This window comes from Phyllobates terribilis, unplaced genomic scaffold, assembly GCF_046119375.1.
Source record: "Phyllobates terribilis strain yellow unplaced genomic scaffold, ASM4611937v1 Scaffold_1__5_contigs__length_1240528914, whole genome shotgun sequence".
NCBI lineage: Eukaryota > Metazoa > Chordata > Amphibia > Anura > Dendrobatidae > Phyllobates > Phyllobates terribilis.
In genome coordinates, this window is record NW_027362761.1 from 1,049,201,158 (window position 1) to 1,049,221,734 (window position 20,577).

A 20,577-nucleotide genomic window follows, 5' to 3' on the forward strand; every position below is an offset into this window, starting at 1 on the left:
CTGTAGCAACTGCTCCCATAAGCCTGCCAGACATAATTTAATATTTTTAGCTGCAGATTACCACTATACCTGCATGTGAATAACATTTTTGAGGCAATACATTCCCTTTCCAATGTATCTATAATTTATTTACTTTCAATCTAAAATAGGTCCTAATTATGTGCTGCAAATATATTTTTCTTCTAAAAGTTTGCACATGTTGAAAATACTAATAAAATCAAATAAATAATAATAATAATAATAAACAAACCAATATCCAGGCCCAGCACTGCCTCTCTGGTCTTTGTTTATAGAATGCTGGTGACCGCTGCAGACAATCACTGGGCTCAGCGGCTCTGTTGATGTAGAGCTTGAGGACTGAATATCAATGTGTTTAATATTTTCAACATGTGCAAACCTTTACAAGAGAAAAAAATATTCTTTGACTACTCCATTAACTTCATACATATATTTATAAAGACTGAAGCTCATGTTTTTCAAATACAGATTTCCAAATCCTCTGCATTATTTGACACAGTCATAGGGTAAAGCATATCTCTGAGTTCAGAAAGCATATGGTGACATGTCAGAAGTTTTAATTGATGGAGGTCCAGGTGCTGCAACTTCCACCGATCACTGAAATGAAGTGACAGAGGGCTCTAGTGAGAACCATATCCTTTGTGTCAGTCCAGCTTTCAGAATGTGGGTTGTCGCCAAGTCAAAAGCGGCCACTTTCAGCTCTCATTTTATTCCTGCTACTCACCTGGGTATTCAGGGTTTTTTTTAAACCCGCCATACAGTCACAGAGATATGGGCCTTTATTTATTGCTAACTTTAATAGTCTTTACAAGGGGGCATTACTCACAGGATAATAAGATACAGCAGCCTAAAGACATGGCCCCCGAAAATCCCATGAGCCCCGCCCCATTTGTAGCAACCATAAAAATTAATAGTATATAAAAATTTCTGGTACTGTATGGTTGTTGCAAAAAACAAAAAGAATATTCAGGGGAGCAAATGGAATAAAAATAGCAAAAACAGGCCACTTTTGACCTGGTGACTGGTAAATCAACCATGGCAGATTGAACTGGTATGCTGCAACATATGGTATGCACAGCAATGTCTGGCCAATCGAAAGAAAATGTGCACCACCAAAATGATAACAAATCTATGTGCTACAATTGTGGAATAAGATATAGCTCATCATTTCAGACCACCTCAGCACTTCTAAGGAGGATTAATTGGACCCTGTGAAATATTTTATCAAAGTTCACAGTATAGGCTCATATCTAAATTTACATAGCATAGATCAAAGAACTTGACTTCTATTTTACTGGAAATATACATGAAAACAATTCTACATAACAAGTTATTGAATAGTACCTTTTTCTTCATGAATGGTAAAGACTCCAACCCCAGATCCATCCCTTATGGAGTATCTGATTTCACCATCCCGTCCTGAATCCTCGTCATGAGCCGAGACAGTCATCACAGGTGTTCCAATGGGAACATCTTCTCTGATCATCGCTTTGCTTACAAAACTAGAGAACAATGGAGAATGCAGGTTCTCATTCACATCAACAACTTCAACAGTGATGGAACAAGTTGATGAGAGAGAAGTGGGTTTTCCTCGGTCTTTGGCCCGGGCAGTCAAATTGTAAACCTGTTTTTCTTCATAATCTAACTCTTGTATTATCCTTACTGCTCCACTCAGTTTATCTACTTCAAACTTTCCATCACCATTTTCCAGAAGGCTATATCGGACTTGACCAGAAAGCCCTATATCAGAATCATAAGCATCTATCCAAGTCACCAGAGTTCCAACAGGAAGGTCTTCTCGAACTTTAACATGATAGTTGGGTGGAATGAACATTGGGGAATTGTCATTTACATCTTCAACTAATATTTTTAGGAACATGGTAGCAAACAATTGGGGTTCATTCTCTGCTTGGTCTCTGGCTTCAATTTTGAGTAAATGCATGTTTTGCTTCTCTCTGTCTAGAGAGCCAAGAGCTTTTACTATTCCCGTCACGCTGTCGATTGTAAAGATATTAGTGTCTGTAAGGATGGAATATCTCACTTCACCATTAGCTCCCAGATCACTGTCAGAAGCTTCTATTTTAATAATTGCTTGGTTTCCTTCCTCATTTTCCTTGACCTCAACAACATAGCTTTCTTGCAAAAACTCTGGCTGGTTATCATTGGCATCAAGAACTCCAATGTCTACAAGGCGCCAAGCAGATTTTTGTGGTATTCCAAGATCATAAACTGTGACATTCAAAGTGTATAGATCTTTGAGTTCCCTGTCAAGTGGTGAAAGAATTTGTATCCAACCATTATCCATATCTATAGTAAAACAACTATCATCATTTCCTCCAGAAATAGCATATACCAACTTGCCATTGAAGCCAGTGTCAAGGTCATTCGCTTCCACATGCATTATACGTGTTCCAACAGCTTCATTCTCCTTAACTACAATTCTGCTAGGAATTCTGCTTTTAAATTGAGGGGCATGTGAGTTTGCCAAGTGAGTGTCAAAGTAAGCTTCCTCTTGCGATCCACGGTTAAACAACTTATTGGCTTGTAGGAGTTTCTCAGCAAGCATTTTGGCAACTCCAGTTTCCTCACAATTTAAGTGAACGACCTTGCGGCTAGAAGTTACAGTAATATTAATATAAATTGGTTTGGCCAAGTGCTCACCATCCGAAGCTGTAATCCTTAAACTATGAAAGGAGACTTTTGCTGCCGGGCCTTCTGAAAGAGACTGTTTCAAAGAAAGAACTCCAGAATTGGGATTCAGAGTAAATAAATCTAACTCATTTCCAGATTCAATTTGGTATTTTACTAACTGAAGCTCATCTGCATCAATAGCAGAAACAGTAGTGATTTGATCTCCAATGCCAAGATCCTTGGGGACCGAACCTTCACAGTTTATCTTCTCGAATAATGGTGTGTTGTCGTTTAGATTATTTAAGGTCACTGTGATATGAATTTCAACTTCTCTTCGATAAGGCAGACCCCAATCTGATGTCCTAATCTTTAATGTATAAACTCTTGGCATTAATTCGTAATCTAATTCTTCTGCCGTGCTAATGACTCCGGAAAAAGCATCAATGACAAATGGCACAGGATTTACGTTGGCTATGCTGTAGGTAACATATCCATTCTCCCCTTCGTCATAATCAATGGCACTGACAGTAAGAACGTGACTACCTATGGGCACATTCTCATCAACCACAGCTTTATATGACGTCTGGGTAAACTCTGGGGCATTGCTGTTCATACCAAGCACTTTGATCATCACTTTTGTTGAGGCTTGTTTGTCACTAGTAATAATATCCAATTCAATGTGGGAGCCATATTTTGCTTTTAATGGGGCTAAAGTTGTAATCAGACCAGTATTAGGATTTATATTGAATCGGTTTCTATCTGTAGTATGTTTAAAGGCATATTTTAAATGTGGGTGACTGGGAACTGCTTTCACCATTACAATGGGCGTATTGGGAGGTGCAAACTCGCTCACTTCAGCCCTGTAAACATCTTTCTCATACTTTAATGGCCCATGTTTAAATTGAGAAGATCTAATGTGGATGACCTTGGGGTGAGAAAACTGTGGTGGAGAGCCCTTGTCTTTAGCTTGTAGGGTCAAGTTAAAACCAAACGGATGGGTATCCCAGTCAATCTCTCTTACAGCTACAATCTTATATTCTTTACTTCCCGGAGAAGTCCTGTTAGTCCTGAAGTACAGTAGAGAGTCCCCTGCTATGATGCTTAATGAAGCTATTTCTCCATTCGTGGCTTGGTCCTGGTCATCCACATTTACAATTGCATATGTCAAGTCTTTATCAAGTTCTGAGGGAGTGAGAGTAACAGTAGAGATGACAGGGGCATGCAAATTAGCTTGTTCCACATGTATAATTAGCCGAGCCATACTGCTAATTCCGCTGCTCCCATATAACTTCATTCCTCGGTCTACTGCAAGAATTTCCATGTCATACTGCTTGGTCTCTGAATAGTCAAGTTTGCCAGTTAGAATAATAGCACCGCTAGTTGGATGAATCGCAAACATTTCAGTTCTCTCTTTAAAACTGTAATAAAACTCCCCATTGGTTCCAATGTCGGCATCAGTTGCACTGACTTTAGCAATACTGCTCCTTATTGCTGTGTTTTCAGGCAAAGAAACGCTGTACAAGGTCGGTGAAAACAGCGGCCGTAAGTCATTTGTGTCCAGTACCTGGACTCTAACTCTTGTGCGCGTTTCGGTATTTGAGCTCTTCTCCACCCCCTTGACAGAAAGGAGGTAGTGATCTCTAACCTCTCGATTAAGAATTGCTGTGTTACCGCCCTTGGTACGTATCCGCAGGAAGCAAAAATCCCCCAAGATGTGCTCTTCTGCTTTAAAAATATTCTCATTGTCTCCAGAGACTATTTTATATTTGATGTCCCAGTTAGGGTTTTTAAGATAAATACCCATTTTTGTTGGGTGTCCGACGTAAGTCTTTGCAGCGGAATTTTCATAGATAGTGGCATTGTACTGGTGCTTAGTGAACTGAAATGAGGGGGAAAAATGCAGTCCATGGCTTTCATCACAATCACCAAAATGTTGCAGTAACATCAATAAGAAAAGCGAGGTCAAGTATCTCCCCATGATGGATGACGAAGACAAAATCACCTGGAAAAGAAAAAAGAAAGGAATTAAATTAACCCACAGAAAACAATGATTAATAGTAATATCATCTTAATAATTAGAGTCCTAACATTTATTCCTTATTCATGCTTTAAATTGACTGTCAGGTGGAGACCACCAAAGGTGTATAATTAATTATACGTTCAGCAGTTACCAAAAGATTAATTTCAGAATTCTTGGGGGATGATATCTGAACCACTGGGGGAGCAAAAAGAAATAAGCTAGCATCATTAAGACAATCAATGCTCACGCCGCTGGGTGCCATGCAGCAAATCAACTGATCCCATGAAGCACATATAATTTCAGGTTCACTAATTTAATTACCGTGGAACCTAACTATGCATTGGGAATATAACTTCTATTAAATAGATGTCAAGAAGGTTCAGTGGAAGCGGAGATCAGATAGCTATGTACAAGATAGAAGACAGAGCCATCTAAGGCTATGTTCACATGCAGCATTTTTTTTTTTTTTGCTGCGGTTTCTGCAGCTGAAAAAAAACTGCATTTTACAATACCAACAAAAGCTATGAGATTTCAGAAATGTTGTGCGCACGCAGTTTTTTTTTTCAGACAATTTGAGCACTGCAGTGCTTTAGAAAATCTTCAGCATGTTAATTCTTCCAGCGTTTTTGCAGCTTTTTTTCACTCAAAGAAAGCAAGGAGACAGTGCAAAAACACTGCAAAAACACAGAATAACATTTGTGTTGTGTTGTTGCAACGTTTTTGGTGAATAAAACTAATTTTATTAATACTTCCTGTAGCTAAATCACATTTAAACCCCCAGAAAAATGTAGGAAAAAAGAGGACCACAACATTGTTACTGCAAAGAGTAAAAATGCTAAGAGTACCTAAATGCATGTGCCAACTAGACGTATTCATTGAGGCAGGAGCAGGACACAAGTGTAGTCAGCAAGGCCGGATAAGTCTAGTCGGAATGTGGCCAGAAATATGCAAATCCAAACTTGTGGTCACATGACCGCCCACTACCGGGGCCGTCGAGTCCTGACAGTGCGCACACTGTGAGGATTCACAAGTCTGCAGTCACATAGTGTAACTACAGACTTGTACCCCAAAGTCTGAGCAACCCCTTTAACTATAGATGTAAGATAAGGTGGATTTAGAAAATACAATGAGCAGCAGAAACATTTCTGTGCCAACGGGGCATCATAGCTCATTGCTTAGCAATCCTGTGTTGAAATAGGTCCAAGTAAGTAGTAAGACTGAAAAAAAGTCTATCAAGTTCAACCTTTATAGTACCGTAATTTCATTTTACCTCATTACCCTTTTATAATTACTTACAGTGATGCTAATCATGGTTGTCATTTCATAGCATTGCATTCTCTTTCTTTAACAGGAAGGATTCAAGCAGTACTTGTATTTTATGGATGACCATTTACCTAAATGGGGGCCATATAGTGGCCACTGAAGGATAAATACCTATCTGGTGGGCACAACCTCACCCAGCCAAATCAGATATTAGCCAGGGACCGGGTGCTGGACCGGAGATGACCGGACTATGCAATTATAGCAGTGCCAGGATCTCATGTCACTTGCCGATTTCAAGTTTGGCCATCACGTGGATTAACCATTTCCAGTCTTGTCCTCACACTGAATTTGATCTTGTCTATGATCTTAAGCAGCACAGCATCTGTGAGCAATGTTTTACGTCAGATTCTTAGCATGTCTTCAATGAGGCCAGTTGGGGAATAATTCACATTGGATCTTTAGGTCATCTGTCTAAATGAGAATGCAAAGTGGTATACAAGAATAAAATGAGTAGAAAAGGCTAGTAAAAGTTTACTACAGGGATAAATCGGAGTGGCTTGTCAAGACAAATGCGGCAATTGTTTAGAGAAGAGGGGAAAAAAGATGAATAGGACCTCTGGGGAAATGATTCACAATGTACATACACCTACCAATTTTAGTGTCAATTGTAGTCTTAAATCAGTCTACCTACTTGTCACATCCAACAATGGTTAACGGTTTATTGACCAATTCACTGCGCGTGCTTTGTACTTTCCGCCAGCACCAAGGGGAATATTAGAAAATCTATGAAACTTCTCTTTTGAGATGGGAAGAAAGAGCTGTGCATCTTCATTTACCTAAAGGTCAATATTACACAGGTGTTTTAGACTCAGAAGGTCTGCAATGAAAAGAAACCTAGATATGGTCATCATCTGGAATGACCCAACAGACTTGATCTTGTGCTTATGTTCCTGGGAACCAATGAAACTTTGCAAAGGATAAATGTAGAGATACTAGAAGGAAAGCCTGTTGGAAACACAGGGAGAAGCGTAGGAGTTTGATACTGTCTGGTATTCAGCCATATACACATCAGAGTGCTGACATGGAACAACAATTCAATAGGACACACTAGTAAGATTTTAAAGAGGACCTGCCACCAAGTCAAAAGTGGACAGCTTTTGCTCCTACTTTATTCCCATTGCTCCTCTGAGGGTTCTGTTTTTTAAATCAGCCATATTATTCCAGAGATTTGGGCCTTTATATTTAGTGCTAATTTTTGTGGGGCTCAGAGTAATAATGCAGAGCATCCTGAAGACACACTCAGAGAATACTGTGAGCCACTACCTCTTGTAAAGACCAGAAACATTATCACTAAATAAAAAGGCCCATATCTCTGGAATAATATGCTAGATTTAAAATATATATATATATATATATATATATATATATATATATATATATATATATATATATACACAGTTAGGTCCAAAAATATTTGGACAGTGACACAAGATTTGGCATTTTAGTTGTTTACCAAAAAGTATTCAAGTTACAGTTATATAATCAGAATGGGCCTAACCCTTTCACCCCCGGGCCATTTTCCGTTTTTGAGTTTTCGTTTTTTGCTCCCCTTGTTACCCCAGCCATAGCGTATTTTATTTTTTGGTCAATATGGTCGTGTGAGGGCTTATTTTTTGCGGGAAGAGTTGTACTTTTCAACGCCATTACTAGTTTTACCATATCGTATACAGGAAAAAAATTCCAAGCGCAATGAAATTGCAAAAAAAGTGCAATACCACAGATGTTTTTTTTTATTTTTTTTTCCACGTTCACTGAATGCTAAAACTGACCTGCCATTATTATTCTCCAGGTCATTACGAGTTCGTAGACACCAAACATGTATAGGTTCTTTTTTATTTAAGTGGTGAAAAAAATTCCAAAGTTTGGTAAAAAAAAAAAAATAAATTGGTGCCATTTCCGAGACCCGTAGCGTCTCCATTTTTTGGGATATGGGGCTTATTTTTTGTGCACTGAGCTGAAGTTTTATTTATGCCATTTTGGGGTAGATCTGATGTTTTGATCACCCGTTATTGCAGTTTATTGCAATTTTGCGGCGACCAAAAAACGTAATTCTGGCATTTAGAATTTTTTTCTCGTTACGCCGTTTACCGATCGGATTAATTATTTTTTTATATTGATAGATCGGGCGATTCTGAACGCGGCGATACCAAATATGTGTATGTGGGTTTTTTTTATTATTATTTAATTTTGAATGGGGCGAAAGGGGGGTGATTTAAACTTTTATATTTTTTTAATTTTTTAAAATATTTTTTTTTTACTTTTTGCATGCTTCTATAGTCTCCATAGGAGGCTATACAGGGGACGAGCAGATCCCCTGCATGCAGCAGAAATGGTCCTGTGCTATGAGCGCTGACCACTAGGTGGCGCTTATAACGACCAGCTCATGACAACCACAGGCATCTGCTGCAGACCCTGGGTTGTCATGCCCACCCATCGGTGACCCGCGATCACGTGACGGGGTCGTCTATGGGCGGGGCTTAGGACGCGCTTCCAGGAAGCGGATGTTAAATGCCGCTGTCGGGAGATTGACAGCGGGATTTAACATGTTAACAGCCGCGGGTGGATCGCGATTCCACCCGCGGCTGTTGCGGGCATATGTCAGCTGTAAGAATCAGCTGACATGTGCTCGGTTCAGTGAGCCCTCACTGAACCGGGGGTGATGACACAGGGTGTACTAATACGCCCTATGTCGTAAAGGGGTTAAAGTGCATACTTTAATTTGAGGGTATTCACAACCTAATTGGAGTTTAGGAATGACAGCTTTTTAATATGTAGTTGCCTCTTTTTAAAAGTACCAAAAGTAATTGGACAATAATCCCAAAAGCTCCTTAATGGGCTGCATGGGTTATTCCCTCATTAATCCATCATCAATTAAGCAGGTAAAATATCTAGAGCTGATTCTAGGTGTTGTATCTGCATTTGGCAGATGATGCTGTGAATCCACAACATGCGGTCAAAAGAACTCTCAATAAAAGAAAAATAGAACATAATAAGGCTGAAAAAAATGAAGAAATCAATCAGGGAGATAGCAGGAATCTAAGGAGTAACCAAATCAATGGTTTGGTACACTCTGCAAAAAAGAGGGCACTGGTGAGCTTGGGAACTCCAAAAGGTCTGGACATCCACAGAAGACAACAGTGGTGGATGATCGCAAAATCCTTTCCATGGTGAAGAAAACCCTTTCACTACATCCACCCAAGTGAAGAATACTGTCCTGGTAGTAGATGTTTCAGTATCTAAGTCTACCATAAAGAGATGTCTTCATGAGAGCAAATATAAAGGGTTCATCACAAGGTGCAAACCATTAATCAGCCTTATAAATAGAAAGGCCAGATTAGACGTTATAAAAAAACATCTAAAGAAGCCAGCCCAGTTAGGTGAAAAGCATTTTTTGGACAGATGAAACTAAGATCAACCTGTACCAGAATGATGGGAAGAAGAAAGTGTGGAGAAGACTTGGAACGGCTCAAGATCCAAAGCACACCACATCCTCTGTAAAACATGGTGGAGGCAGTGTGATAGCATGGGCATGCATGGTGCCAGTGGCACTGGGTCACTAGTGTTTATTGATGATGTGACTGAAGACAAAAGCAGCCAGATGAATTCTGAAGTGTACAGGACTATACTCTCTGCTCAGATTCAACCAAATGCAGCAAGGTTGATTGGATGGTGCTTCACAGTACAGATGGACTGTGACCCAAAACATACTGCAAAAGCAGCCCAGGGGATTTTTAAGGCAAAGAAGTGGAATATTCTGCAATGGTCGAGTCAATCGCCAGATCTCAACCCCATCGAGCATGCAGGTCACATGTTTATGACAAATCTTTAGGCAGAAACACCCATAAACAAACAACAGAAGTCAGCTGGAGTAAAAGCCTGGCAAAGGATCACAAAGGTCAAAACCCCACATTTGGTGACGTCCATGGCTTCCAGATTTCAGGCAGTCATTGCCTGCAAAGGATTCTCTACAAAGTATTAAAAATGAACATTTTATTTATGGTAAAGATAATTTGTCCAATTACTTTTGAGCTCCTAAAATAAGGAGGCTTTGTAGAAAAATGATTGCATTTCCTAAGGCTGTGTGCCCACGTAGCGTTTTTCAAGCGTTTTTGATGCGGAATTTCCGCAGCGGAAACGCTTGTAAAACGCTTGGTAACCCGCACCCCATGGTCCCCAATGGGATTCCGCAAGTTCTATGCACATGCTGCGGATTTTTCCGCAGCGTTTATGCTGCGTTCAAAAATCCGCAGCATGTCAATTAATTTTGCGTTTCCGCAAGCAGAATTGCCTTTGTCCAATGCATAAAAAACGCAAGGCAATTCCGCATGTGGAAAACGCGTGATAAACGCGCGAAAAACGCGCGATAAACGCGTGCGGAATTCCGCATGCGTTTTTCCGGGAGAGGACTTGCATTTATGCAGCAGAAATTTTCTGCTTCATAAATGCAACGTGGGCACATAGCCTAAATGTTTCACGGAATATTTTTCTGCAACCTCTTTAATTAAACTAGAAAGTCTACAATTGAATTGCATATCAATTGTTTAATTTTAAATCAAAAGTAGTGGCATGCAGAGCCCAAATCATGAAGATACGGTCAATGTCCAAATATTTCTGGACCTAACTGTATATATATCTACATATACACACACTTTTACAAATAAACATACACTGCTCAAAAAAAAAGGGAACACTCAAATAACACATCCTAGATCTGAATGAATGAAATATTCTCATTGAATACTTTGTTCTGTACAAAGTGGAATGCGCTGACAACAAAATCACACAAAAATCATCAATGGAAATCAAATTTATTAACCAATGGAGGCCTGGATTTGGAGTCACCCCCAAAATTCAAGTGGAAAAACACACTACAGGCTGATCCACCTTTGATGTAATGTCCTTAAAACAAGTCAAAATCAGGCTCAGTATTGTGTGTGGCCTCCACGTGCCTGTATGACCTCCCTACAACGCCTGGGCATGCTCCTGATGAGGTTGCAGATGGTCTCCTGTGGGATCTCCTCCCAGACCTGGACTAAAGCATCCGCCAACTCCTGGACAGTCTGTGGTGCAACATGACGTTGGTGGATGGAGCAAGACATGATATCCCAGATGTGCTCAATTGGATTCAGATCTGGGGAACAGGCGGGCCAGTCCATAGGTTCAATGCCTTCATCTTGCAGGAACTGCTGACACACTTCAGCCACATGAGGTCTGGCATTGTCCTGCATTAGGAGGAACCCAGGGCCAACCGCACCAGATTATGGTCTCACAAGGGGTCTGAGGATCTCATCTCGGTACGTAATGGCAGTCAGGCAACCTCTGGCAAGCACATGGAGGGCTGTGCGGCCCTCCAAAGAAATGCCATCCCACACCATTACTGACCCACTGCCAAACCGGTCATGCTGAAGGATGCTGCAGGCAGCAGATCGCTCTCCACGGCGTCTCCAGACTCTGTCACGTCTGTCACATGTGCTCAGTGTGAATATGCTTTCATCTGTGAAGAGCACAGGGCGCCATTGGCGACTTTGCCAATCCTGGTGTTCTGTGGCAAATGCCAAGCGTCCTGCACAGTGTTGGGCTGTGAGCACAATCCCCCATCTGTGGACGTCGGGCCCTTATACCACCCTCATGGAGTCGGTTTCTAACCATTTGTGCACACACATGCGCATTTTTGGCCAGCTGGAGGTCATTTTCCAGGGCTCTGGCAGTGCTCCTCCTTGCACAAAGGCGGAGGTAGCGATCCTGCTGCAGGGCTATTGCCCTCCTACGGCCCCCCCTCCACGTCTCCTGGTGTACTGGCCTGTCTCCTGGTAGCGCCTCCAGCCTCTGGACACTATGCTGACAGACACAGCAAACCTTCTTGCCACAGCTCGCATTGATGTGCCATCCTGGATGAGCTGCACTACCTGAGCAACTTCTGTGGGTTGTAGAGCCAGTCTCATGCTACCACAAGTGTGAAAGCACACCCAACATTCAAAAGTGACCAAAACATCAGCCAGAAAGCATTGGTACTGAGATGTGGTCTGTGGTCCCCACCTGCAGAACCACTTCTTTATTGAGGGAGTCTTGATAATTACCAATAATTTCCCTCTGTTGTCTATTCCATTTGCACAATAGCATGTGAAATTGATTGTCAATCAGTGTTGCTTCCTAAGTGGACAGTTTGATTTTACAGAAGTTTGATTTACTTGGAGTTATATTCTGTTGTTTAAGTGTTCCCTTTATTTTTTTGAGCAGTGTATATACGGGTGCAAATATACCTAAATGGGTGCAAATGTCCACCAAAGATATCAAAATCAAAAAAAGGAGGTAGCACATGCAAAATAGTTAAAAAATAAGGATAATTTATTCATCAACTCCAGGTGATATTTAACTATTTTGGATATGCTGCCACCTTTTTGCCACACACACATACAAACATAATGTATATGTGTTTAATCATATTGAGGAGTTCTAGCTCAAGATGGAGAAAAACATTTCAGACTTTACTAAAATGTGTTAAAATAGTGATAACATCCGAAAAAATGTACTCACTAGCAAATAGCACCTCCGCGTTTCTGGTGCGCATAACACCCTTAATCATTATATACAGCAAAAACGTGTAGGTGCTACTTGCTGATCAGTGCATTTTTTCGGATGTTATCCCTGTTTTAACGCATTTTAATTAACTCTGAATTTTTTTCCTCCATCTTGAGCTGGAACTCACATTTTAATACAGTCTGGAACTTTTTTTACTCCTTTTTGAGCTGGAACTCCACTATATCTTTAACAGTTTGATGTCTATGACCGATACTATATTCCGGGCTCCGGCGGACGTATTGCGGCATTGGTGAGCTGTTTTTTCCTCTTTATTAATATATTTAGAATACTCAAGGGAGCAGCGGAAATAAAATAAAAGCAAAAACTGGCCAAGTTTGAGTTGGCGACAGGTTCTCTTTAAGGTGCCCATACACCTTGAAAGCGGTCATACAAATGTTTTTCAGCTGATAGCAATTTCTCCGGACCGCCATTAACATGCCGGTTAGGCTCAGCCAAGAATACATTTGTTCTCAATAAGCAAAGTGGAGGAAGCAAAAATCTCCCTTTCGCTTTTCACCTTAACAATTAAAATGTCACTTTTGCATCATTGCATAGACCTGTTGGATCCAGTGTTGGTATTGCCAGTCATTGTAGGTATTAATGTCACTCAGTCCTTAAGAGATTGTCCCACACATACCATCAGTGCTTGGACCCAGTGGGGGAGCTAAGCAGCTCTGCCAGCGTGGATGGCACAAGCAGCTCACAGATTGGTTGAGATCACTGATGTGACGTCAGTGCTGCAAACAATCACTGAGAGCAATGGTGGATACTCGCTGGCTGGACCCGGGGAGGGTGAGTAAAGCACTGTTTGTTTGTTTTTTAACAAACTGCATCTGGAGACAGGGGTTTTCTGGAACCTTAATATATTACACAATAGTAACCCTTTCCTTAATGACAGACCCAAATAAACTCACTGCAGTGAAGTAAAATCCTCTCCTGCTGTTCTCTTATGACTTGATACTATCTCAATAAATATTGTATTTATATATCCTTTGTGTTCACTTCCTAGGAATGCTCTCCATGAGCATAATAATACATTGTACAGTGTTAAATTAAAGAAACATACATTGCAAGGATAAAAGCAAATCCAAGAAAGCATCATGTTTAATAAAACAATATGTGCATGAAATATACAGGGATGAAAGTGCCGAGATCTCCGAGGCAGAGGGTTCATTCTGTGAAATGCGATGCTGAGAGACACAGAAACCACTGGATTTGGAGGATGTGTATGAGCGAGCTCCCAGCACAATGCATTTTCTTACATTAATCAAACTTCACACCGAGACGCTGTTACTCTAAATTCTACATGATCTACATATCCTTACAGGGCTGAGCTCGCAATAGGGGTGGATTCACTGCACAGCAATACATGAAATTCTCAGAAAGGAGGGCAAAGGTGTCATGCAGAACACTCTGCCCACTAAGCAAGTATGGAGCAGCTTGGCGACAACCATAAGAGTAAGACTTTTTTGGTGCATTTTTTAGCGCATTTTTCATAACCCATTACTTCCTAGGCTATGTTCACACATGTTGGCTTTTTCAGCGATCTTTGCTGCAGATTTTTATGCAAAGTTTCAGCTGCAAAATTAAACTTACACATTGCGCAGGTAATGTCACAAACACACTGAGCAAGCTGGCTAATACAGCAAAGTGCGCAAGCGCAGAATTAGAGTTCAAATTGAGTGGACGGCGACCGCCATGACTGAATACAGTAATGAACACCCCTATGACTGAACGAGCAAGTAAGATATAACTATATAAAGTGCTTTTGGCAAATGACTATAGCACGGATTTTCATGGAAAAAGCATGTTAGTGATGCACATTGCATCACTAATTGTGACCTGGGGACGGTTTAAATTATACAAATGACATGACAGGTTCCCTTTAAAGGAAAGTACAGAATAAAATTAACAAGTGCGGCACAGAACACACAGGCCTGTCCCGAGCTTCCTGTACAACTTTTAATAACTTCCTATTGAATTTTAAACAGCCGGACTCAGGATCCACTATTTTTTCTTTCAACACCAAGAGTATTGATTTGTGCTCTTTTAACAAAAGCTCTGGCCTACAACAAAGTATCCTCAGAAAAGATTCTCTGTTTAGCAAACTACCAGTAAAATAATTCATAAAACCAAATGCAGACAAATACTGGACCAGACTAAGGTGAAGAGACCCTTCCTTACTGTATCCTAATAACACAAACTATATAACTGCCCGGGGTGAAGGAATATATTAGCAGTATACAAAGCATGGTGTGCCAAACTCCATAAACTCCATCCAGGATACGCGGAGCTAAAGTCATCAGTCACCTTAAATATACAGAGATATCAATCCCTGCGGATTCTTCTATGGTTAGGTTTACTTTGTTCTTAGAGAGGTTTTCCTGTGATTAGAGTACTGATGGCTTTTTCTATCCACTGATCGGTGGAGGTCCGACTCTTGACACCACCAGTGTTCAGCTGTTAGAAGAAGATGCCATAGTGGATCATGTGCACTGCCGCTCCATTCATTCTAATGGGAGTGCCAAAGACCATTCTAACGCAACACTTGACATTCTACGGCGCACCCATTAAGAGTGAATAGAGCGCCATTGCACACGTGTAACCACAGCTCCATTCACATGGGACCTTCAGAGCCCCAGTTCTTGGGATCGCTTGGGCCCCCAGCAGTCAGACCCCCAGTGACCGTTAAGTTATCCCCAACCCATAGGGGATCACTTTAAAACTTGAGAAAACTCCTTTAGTAGGAATTGAAATCTGTATGATTTCAGCACCAACCCCATTCAGATGAATGAAACAGAAAATATCTGCCCGTGTGAATCTACCCCTAAGGCTTTATACCTGGATTCAGCAGTTCCCAGTGGGCACTAAAGATTCCTCCAATTTATAACACACATTGATAACTTATCTGTCCTCCCAGAGAATCGCCTGTATGCTGTAGTTAGTGTTTGCTTTGTAGCTCTGTGAAAAACTAGAAGGTAAACTCTCGGGGCAGAAACTGGTGTGACTGAATCAATATTGAGTGACTGTATAAAGTATTGTAACCATATTATTATTACTATTAGTATTATTTTTGGCAATTAAAAGCCATGAATGATCATCTATATCTGTACCCATTGGGATGAAACAGAGAAGAAGGGCATCATTCATATAATGTGATGCTTCACTGTCAAACTGAAATAAAGAAATATAAGGAGAACAATAACAAAATGCCTTAAAGGGAATCTGTCAGTAGGATCAACCCTCCTAAGCTGTCTATATGGGCCTGTAGGTCATAGGAAGCTGAATAAAATGACACTTTGATATCTGCGATCATACATCTTATTCCAAAGAAATCCATGTTTTTCCTAATATGTAAATGAGCTGTTAAGATCTATGGGCCGGACACTGATCTCCCTGAGAATCTGCCTCTGGGACCGGCTTGGCATCGGGAAAAACTGGTAGGTATAAGAATAGGGTCTGAGAACTTAGATTAGTAGCTTCACTCCAGCGCTTAAATAAAAGAAAAATGCTGGAGTGGCGCTTTAAGCTTGCTCTGTGCAAACAGGACGTGCTGCCGAGAAGAATCACAGCCTATACGTGAACATCGCTGTAACATACCTGGCGGCGTCCTTGCATGGTGGTCCATCTCCCACTGTGCAAGAGCGCGCACTTGATCTCCAGTCCAGAATGTCTCTCTGGCTTCCCTCCTTGCTGTCTGTTTGTCTGTTTTGGCTGCATAGGGCGACGCCTGCTGAACTTCCTGTTTCTTGTACCTGCTGCGGACACGCCCCTGTTGCACCTTCAGCCTATTGCTGTCCATCTTTGGGTATTTATACCACCTTCTTCCTCAAGATGGCGCCTGAGCATTGTTTCTTGTCAGTTGGCTTTTTGTCTCTGACATGCCAGGTCCCATCCTGTTTTCCTGCCTGTTTTCCAGTTCTGTGTCTGAACTGTAGTCTGTTCTTGTGAACATGCTTCTTGCCTGTTCTTTCGCCTTCTAGGGGCCGTATTCCTAGATCTGCCTGTCTGTGCCTTGCGGTATCTGTTCCCGTCTGAACAGAGTCCTGTTTGTGTCTCTGCCTTTCGGTATCTGTTCCCGTCTGAACAGAGTCCTGTTTGTGTCTCTGCCTTGCGGTATCTGTTCCCGTCTGAACAGAGTCCTGTTTGTGTCCCTGCCTTGCGGTATCTGTTCCCGTCTGAACAGAGTCCTGTTTGTGTTCCTGCCTTGCTGTCTCTGTTCCCGTTCCTCTGTTCCCTGTTGTCTGTGCCTCGTTTCTACTTTAACCTTGTCTCCCTTTTCCCTCTATGTCTGTTTTCTGCGTCTTTCTGCAGAGTCTGAACTCGCTCCTAAATTCCTTCTCGTCGTCTCTGTACCTCTGTTGTGAATTTAGTGTACGCTCGCTACTTCTATGTAAGTACTGTGCGTGCTTCTGGTTCTGCCTTTCCTTCTCCGTCTGTTCTTTGTGAACAGAGTCCTATCCCCTTGCCTTGTTTACCGCTCTGCGGTGTCCGCTCTGCTCCTGCTTAGCTTACCGCTCTTGCGGTTTCTGCTCTGCTCCTGCCTTGTTTACCGCTCTGCGGTGTCCGCTCTGCTCCTGCTTAGCTTGCCGCTCTTGCGGTTTCTGCTCTGCTCCTGCCTTGTTTACCGCTCTGCGGTGTCCGCTCTGCTCCTGCTTAGCTTGCCGCTCTTGCGGTTTCTGCTCTGCTCCTGCCTTGTTTACCGCTCTGCGGTGTCCGCTCTGCTCCTGCTTAGCTTGCCGCTCTTGCGGTTTCTGCTCTGCTCCTGCCTTGTTTACCGCTCTGCGGTGTCCGCTCTGCTCCTGCTTAGCTTGCCGCTCTTGCGGTTTTCACTCTGCTCCTGCCTTGCTTGCCGCTCCTGCGGTTTCTGCTCTGCTCTTATCTTGCTTACTGCTTCGGCGGTTTCCGCCCTGCCCTGCTTCTGCCCGCTGCTCCGGTAGTCCTGTCCTGCCCTGCTTGTGCTCGCTGCTCCTGCAGCCCCGTTCTGCTCTGTTCTTGCCCACCGCTTCGGGCGTTCCCTCTCTGCTGTGGTTGTCTACCGCATCTGCGGTTCTGTGACCCAGTCTGTACTGGGTCTTAACCTCTCTGTGCTCCAGCCCGTCCTTTCGGCCAGTACCTCCCTGCCTGCATACTCGCCTGTATCCACCCATCTGCATACCTGCTGTGTTTGCTTACATCCACCAGTCTGTGCCAGCCTAACCTGCCTGTTCCAGTAATCCCAGCGTGGGTCAACCCCCGTGTCCGGAGTTTGACCTGGAGTAGCACCTGGTCCCTCTGCCCGGTTTCTCCCTGGTGCACTGGCGTCGTATGCCGTCGTGCCACCTTGGTCGGATCGGCCAGATACTTAGTCACGCCCCTCCAGGCACTCTCCGGTCCATGGTCCAGTGGAACCACAACACCCGCACACGCCAGTCAGTCCGGGCGTGTGCATAACAATCGCAATCTATTACCCATTGTTCTATGTGCAGCAGAAGCGCGGTTGGCCCCTATATACAGAATATTTAATGAAACCACTTCAAATCAGAAAACATGTAGCCGATCGTCAGTGATTTAAAGGCTGCATCAGCTGCTGCAAACAAGCCCTTATGTTCCTCTGCTGATACAGTACGTTAATGTAACAATACACTTTATTTTCGTACCTTTCGTCTGTTTTGCTCATCTGACTTATTTCCACAGCAACCAAATAGGAGATAAGAGGAAAAAGTTGTGTGTTAGTAATAAACAGATCAATAGGCCTGACATAGCAGAGCCAGTGGCGCGCTATCAATTATTTGCTTATTGACAGCAACCATGCAATTCAACACAGGAACTTTGAGCTTTTCTAACAGGAGGTTGCACACCTATGTTTGGTCAAGCGAGATATGAAAAATGAATCACGATGCAATAATTACAAGACAGGTTACATCAGCTCCCATACACAAGAGAGCAAAATTAAACAGAAAGCTGAATATAATGTTAATTTCACTGCATAGGACAAACCTATTAAAGGGAACCTGACAGCTGAAACACGGGGCACTATCCACAGGGAGCACGTATCAGTCACTGATTGGATGATAACAGCCAGGTATGTTTAACTCTGAAATGCTGAATGTCAGAGAGAAACACCATTAAACAGCCGCCGGGGACAGAGAGCCGCGTTGGAGTTTTGTCGGGCAGGAGGGTCTCCAGCAGCTTCTCCCCACCCGCTGCCCTGGAGTGACAGGTCTCTCCCTGAGTGCATGTATAGGGACCTGGTATAAAGTGATTAAACCACCTTGTGTCAGGTCTGTTTTGAAGTTTAGTTGGGAATTACCCAACAATTGGATGACACTTGGCTTTGTCCTTTGTAAATCTCAGCCGTGGATGTAAGACAGTGGCTGTATCGTGTATTAAATATTAATGGCACAACCTCTCAAGGTGAGCACTCCTAATTTATGTGGATCTGCTTTGTCACCATTACTTACTCACCCTATGTGCGCTCCTTTATTGGTTTTGTTTTTTACCTATGTCTACTAATGTATAGAGACCTGTCAGTCACAGACAGTAGGAGGGGAGAAGCCGCCAGGGACCCTCCTTTCCGACCAGTCTCCAGCATGGCTCGGTCCCGAGCTGATTTTCTGTTTTTTTTTTCTCAAAACGATGCTGCGTTTCAGAATCAAACATATATGGCTGGGATCATACAATGTCCGTGGATCGAGCACGTGTACCAGCTGTCAGGTTCACTTTAATGTATCTACTCTAGTTATCTGGTATACAGTATATGAAAATATGGCATTCGGATCATAATAGTATAATCGTAAAAGCCTCTAAACCATTTATTAAGGCAACATGTGGGGCTTCAAAGTAAAAGCCCCCATAGATATCAGACTAATGTCAGCTGAACACACCAATATCAATGGGCTCGGAAAACAGTCTAATGTGTACAAGGACCTCTCTTATCTGGGGACAGAAGGAGCCAACTCATCTGATTGCAGACTGCAGTTCCTTTGGTCCCCTCATATATATTTTGGGTTTGGCCGACAGTCTAATGTGTATGGGGGAAGCAGAAAAATGATTGTCGGGGGAGTTAAGGATCCGCCATGTTCAATTAATAACTGTTTTCTGGGACTTTTAATTAAAAAAATAAAGAAAGAAATAAATCATTAGCTCCGTGGTACAATTAGGGATCTCCCACATGTGGAATAAGTAGCCTACAGTGGGCTTTTAGTTCTGCAACAGCTGTCAAGTCACAGGATAATAATGCACTATAAAGAACAATGACATGGCTATAAAAGTAATGAATTATTGCTCAAAATCTTCCATCATTCCATAATCTCTCTGTTCAAACTGTTGCCCCTGCATTTGCAGGGTGCGGAGACTGCCCCCTTTGTTTCTTGTTTACAGACCCCTCCAGCAGTGAATAGGTTAATGTTGCAATTAGACTTTCCATTGTGCCCTATATAGTGCGAGCAGATCGGGTGACGCTGTGTCCTGCATTGTTACAGCCATGCAGAGGTAAGAAAAGTTTTCATTTCTTTCTCTCCACCCTAAAGAGAGCCTCCTGTTCTTTCCCAGCTCTTCCCTGCCCCCATTCACTGGGATCAGAGCCAACAACAACCCCCACCATCCCCACCACCACCACTCAGACCTGCGGCTCTGGCCAACAAATCTGTCTGCAGCCCAGCAATCTCCCCTCATCCACCATGCTGTATCTCAGGGCATCAGTTTTCTTGTCACTGGAGGCATGTATGTTTAATTCCACCTTCCCTCTTCCTCCAGGCGATCCCAGAAAAGTACCGATCACTTTACACAATGACACATCATTGTGTCTGAGACAAACCTCCCCCACTTTATGAGATCTAGAGTGTCAGCTCTGCAGCCAACCTCCAGACTCGTCACTTTTTGGGAGCACTGACCAACTTTTTAAAAGTTCTACCTATTGCGGGTTCAGCATGGTGGTCTTGGACTCTTCTCTTTCTCTCTCTCTCTCTGCTCTCCCCTCCCCCCATCACTCATGGACAGCCACATCACACTCCATGTGCTGAGGC

At 42.5% G+C, this 20,577-nt stretch overlaps 1 protein-coding gene across 7 annotated transcripts in view; it reads right to left on the minus strand.

The window, feature by feature from the left end:
- Positions 1-20,577, minus strand: part of FAT1 (FAT atypical cadherin 1) — a 296,807-nt gene that overhangs the window by 208,214 nt on the left and 68,016 nt on the right. For all 7 annotated transcript variants that reach the window (XR_012248471.1, XM_073645370.1, XM_073645374.1 and 4 more), the window contains exon 2: positions 1,363-4,651. Coding sequence is in view for 6 of the 7 variants with exons in the window: in XM_073645370.1 (XP_073501471.1) it covers positions 1,363-4,627 (3,265 nt within the window). In the remaining variant the exon portion in view is untranslated. The remainder of the gene's footprint in view (positions 1-1,362; positions 4,652-20,577) is intronic.